Below are 3,559 nucleotides of genomic sequence, written 5' to 3'. Positions count from 1 at the left end.
ACAAGACCAGAGGAAATGGTCTGAAGTTGGGGCAGGGGAGATTTAGATTAGATATTAGAAAGAACTACTTTACTGAGAGGGTGGTCAGGCCCTGGAACAGCCTGCCCAGGGAGGTGGTGGAGTCACCATCCCTGGAGGGATTTAAGAAACGTATAGACATGGCTCTTCAGGGCATGCTCTAGTGCCCAAGGTTATTGGTTTATGGCGAGGTGTTGAGTGTGGGGCTTAGTTGGTGGGTGCGGTGTTTTTGGTGGGTATTTGGTGTGGTGTGGGTTTTTTTGTTGTGTGGTGGTTTTTTTTGTTTGTTTTGTTTTGTGGTTTTTTTTGTGGTTGGACTCGATGATCTCAGAGGTCCCTTCCAACCACTAAGATTCTGTGATTCTCATGTCCCAGATGAAGGACAATGTCATCGCGTAGCTCTGGGGTGGCCTCGGGGCTGGGTTCCCAGCCCAGCACCTCTCTGCTGGCACAAAGGAAGTCCTTCCCGGCGCTGCATCTCTGTCCCCCGCAGAGCAGCTCGCTCACCCTGCCCAGCCAGGAGGACTTCTTGCAGAGCTTCAACAGGTACGTGGCTGCTGGGACATGGCTTGTGTTTGTCTCTAAGGGAATGTGTCCCCTGTCTGGCATGGGTTTAGGTTCGTGGTCTACCACTGGTGGTCCCAGCACCTGGAGGTTTTGAAGGTCCAGGCTGGTGTGGCTCCCCTGCAGCCAGGGCAAAGCTGGTGGCCCTGGATCTCCCCGGCATCTCTGCTGCTTGCACCACTGTGGTTGGGACTGGGCAGTGCTACTCATCCCAAAGGCCACCAACTCATGCCCGTGTCCCCGCTGCTCTGCCAGGAGACTGCACAACATGAGCGATGTTCTGAGGGCTGATCTGTTGGACTGCAACTACTCCATCCCTGACCCGCAGCTGATCCGGAGGATCGTCTCTCAGGTGGAGTTCTACCTCTCCGATGAGAACCTGTCCAAGGATGCTTTCCTCCTGAAACACGTCCAGAAGAACAAGATGGGGTTTGTGAGCATCAAACTGCTGACGTCCTTCAAGAAGGTAAGCAGCCCATGGCACCGGCCAGCTGGGGTGGGATGTGGCCTTCATGTGGAGGATTTCTAGATGTCTCTGGTGGGGTGTATGGGGAGATCCAGGCTCTGCTCAGGCTGTCTCTGTCCCAGTGATGTGCTGGTGGTGCAGAGCTGGGCTCTGCTGTCTGCCTTTGATGTGCTGCAGCAGCTCCCCAACCAGGGAGGGTGGTTGAGGAAGCAGTGAGCAGTCCTTAAACCGCCCACAGGACTGCATTAATTCTGGCTGAGGTTTCCTTGGGCTGCTTTGGGAAAGATCATCCCTTAACTGGAAAACTGCGGGGGAGTGCTGGTGGTGTGATGTCTGGAGAAGCTGTAGCTTGTTGTTGTGGTCCAGGAGGCACTGGGGACCTTCTCCTGCAACCCCTGATGATGTTCATGCTAAATGGGGATGCTGCTGTGCCATGACGCCATGTTGATGGGGCTGTAGCCTGCCTGGAGGACAGTTTTAGGGTGACTCAGGGCGATGCAGTGACCCCCTCTCTTCTGCAGGTGAAATACCTGACGCGGGACTGGCGGCTGACGCTCTACGCCCTGCAGTTCTCGGAGCTGCTGGAGGTGAACAAGGAGGGCACCAAAGTCCGGCGGCGCGTCCCGGTCCCCGAGTCCCTGCTGAGCATCCCCCCCAGCAAACTGCTGCTGGCCTGGGAGCTGCTGCCCCAGGGACAGGGGGTGCTGCCACCGCTCCAGAAGAACTTCCTGGAGACTATCACAAGGATGTTCAGCCCCTTCGGCGCCATCGCCTCCATCCGCATCCTGCGGCCGGGCCGCAAGCTGCCCTCGGATGTGCGGAAATACACCTCGCGTTTCCCGGAGCTGCTGAGCAAGTGCTGCGCGCTGGTGGAGTACGAGAGCCTGGAGAGCGCCCGCAGGGCATTCGAGAGCCTCGGCCGCCAGAGCTGCCCGGGTGGTGAGAGCATCAGGGTGGTCCGACTCTGCGGGAAGAGCTCCAAGAAGAAAGCTGGGGCAGAGAGGGAGGCGGCGCCGGAGCTGGTGGACCAGCTGGGCTGGAAGGCGCAGGCGGCGGCGACGTCCCCCTACGGCATCGGGGAGTCCCTGCTCTGCAGCTCCCCGGAGCCAGATAGTGCCCTGGAGTTGTCATCCTTCCCCTGGAACAAGGAACCCTCCATAGCCACATGGTCCAGCACCGACTTCAAGCCCAGCGACTTCAGCAACGCTTTCAATGGATCGCTCCTCACCAGCAAAGTCTTTGGTCCACTGGGGACAGGCGTGGGCACCGGCGGGTGGTATGGCCTCTGCTCCAGCCCCAAAAGCCCCTGCAGCAGCAGCTGGGGGAGAGGGGGGGGTCTCTGGGGGCCCTGCTGCAGCAACCCCATCCCAGATGCTAAACCTCCTCCCAGCAATCCCCTGGCAGCCAAGCGGGTGCCGGAGCACCACGGCCTGCAGGATGGGGTCCTTCGCCTGCCCCACGGCCCTGATGGCACCAAGGGCTTCAGCAGCAGCTCCAGGAGAGGAGAGCTCGTCCCCCGGCACTGAGGCTCCATTATGTTTGGGTTTGGGGTTTTTCCTTTTCTTGTCTTTTCTTCCTTCTCTTGAGCAGAACAATTCCCCCTGGCCCCTGGGAGCTGTGGGCAGTGGGGGTGCAGCTGGTGCAGGGACAGGAGTTCTGGGGGCAGGAGGATGCTCGGGGGGATCAGGGTGTGAGGGAGATGCTGAGCAGCAGCGGGGCCAGGAACTGCACTGGGCCGTGCTGATGGGAAGGGGACTGCGCCTGCTGGGGGTCCAGAGAGGGTCCCACCGCCCCAGTGCTGTCCCTGGAGAAGGGGCTCAGCCCCCGACCCCTGGGGGGCCCTGACAGGGACTGGGGACCTCCCCCTGCACCTTCTGTCAGCCGGACCCAAAGAGGGGTGGCCGCTTCCCCAAGGCACGGTGGCTGCGTTGGCCCCGGGCTCTGGAGCTGGGATGGGAAATGGGCAATAAAGACATGAAGTTTCCAGGCACTTCCTGGCCAGTGCAGTGATTTATTTTTAGTTTCTTAAGTATCATTTATTTTTTTTTCCCACTTGCTGGTTTTGGGGCTGCCCAAGGTGCGGGCATGGAAGGGGAGGAGGGTCCCTGCCTGGGCTGCAGCTCCCTCCCTGGCCATTCCTGGGGTGATTTGGGCTGATTTTGCTGCAGGTGTGAGGCGAAGCCGGGCTGAGGAGCCCATGGCAGTGGGATCCGAGGACGGGTGGGATTGTGCCCAGGGTTTGGGGGACTGTGTGGCGAGCCCTGTCCCCGCAGGAGGGGACGCTGGCCGGGTTCCAGACCAGGGCCGTGCAGGCCGTGTGGTGGTGTGTGTCTGTCCCACCTGGGTCCCCAAGGGCTGTTCTTGTCCCGGGGTCTCCGTGCTGCTTTGTGCGTGGGTCCTGCAGGGACCCCTCTGTCCTGGCTGCCCCTGGGGAAGGGGACAGGGGAGTCCCCCCCTGGCCACTGCCACCTGGCTGGTGGTAGCTCATCCCTGGGGGCAGCTCGTTGCCCT

The 3,559-nt window shown here is 60.5% G+C and overlaps 1 protein-coding gene across 1 annotated transcript; it reads left to right on the top strand.

Annotated features, from left to right (window-relative positions):
• Nucleotides 1-403: 403 nt before the first annotated feature.
• On the top strand, nt 404-2,574 carry LOC106899735 (la-related protein 6-like). The gene is made up of 3 exons (XM_014961630.1): nt 404-564; nt 838-1,048; nt 1,570-2,574. Exons 1-3 carry the CDS (start codon nt 404-406, stop codon nt 2,572-2,574), a joined length of 1,377 nt encoding a protein of 458 aa, XP_014817116.1.
• The last annotated feature ends 985 nt before the right edge of the window (nt 2,575-3,559 follow it).

This window comes from Calidris pugnax, unplaced genomic scaffold, assembly GCF_001431845.1.
Source record: "Calidris pugnax isolate Ruff unplaced genomic scaffold, ASM143184v1 scaffold431, whole genome shotgun sequence".
NCBI classification, from domain to species: domain Eukaryota; kingdom Metazoa; phylum Chordata; class Aves; order Charadriiformes; family Scolopacidae; genus Calidris; species Calidris pugnax.
Note: the sequence above shows the minus strand (reverse complement) of the source record. Positions and strands in the feature narration are given on the sequence as shown.

What these genes read in the sequence shown, in the direction of transcription:
- LOC106899735 (XM_014961630.1), top strand. Translation starts at nt 404, where the DNA reads ATGTCATCGCGTAGCTCTGGGGTGGCCTCGGGGCTGGGTTCCCAGCCC. An exon ending in TTCTTGCAGAGCTTCAACAG is followed by an intron (nt 565 to 837) that starts GTACGTGGCTGC and finishes CTGCTCTGCCAG; the next exon opens with GAGACTGCACAACATGAGCG. An exon ending in TGCTGACGTCCTTCAAGAAG is followed by an intron (nt 1,049 to 1,569) that starts GTAAGCAGCCCA and finishes TCTCTTCTGCAG; the next exon opens with GTGAAATACCTGACGCGGGA.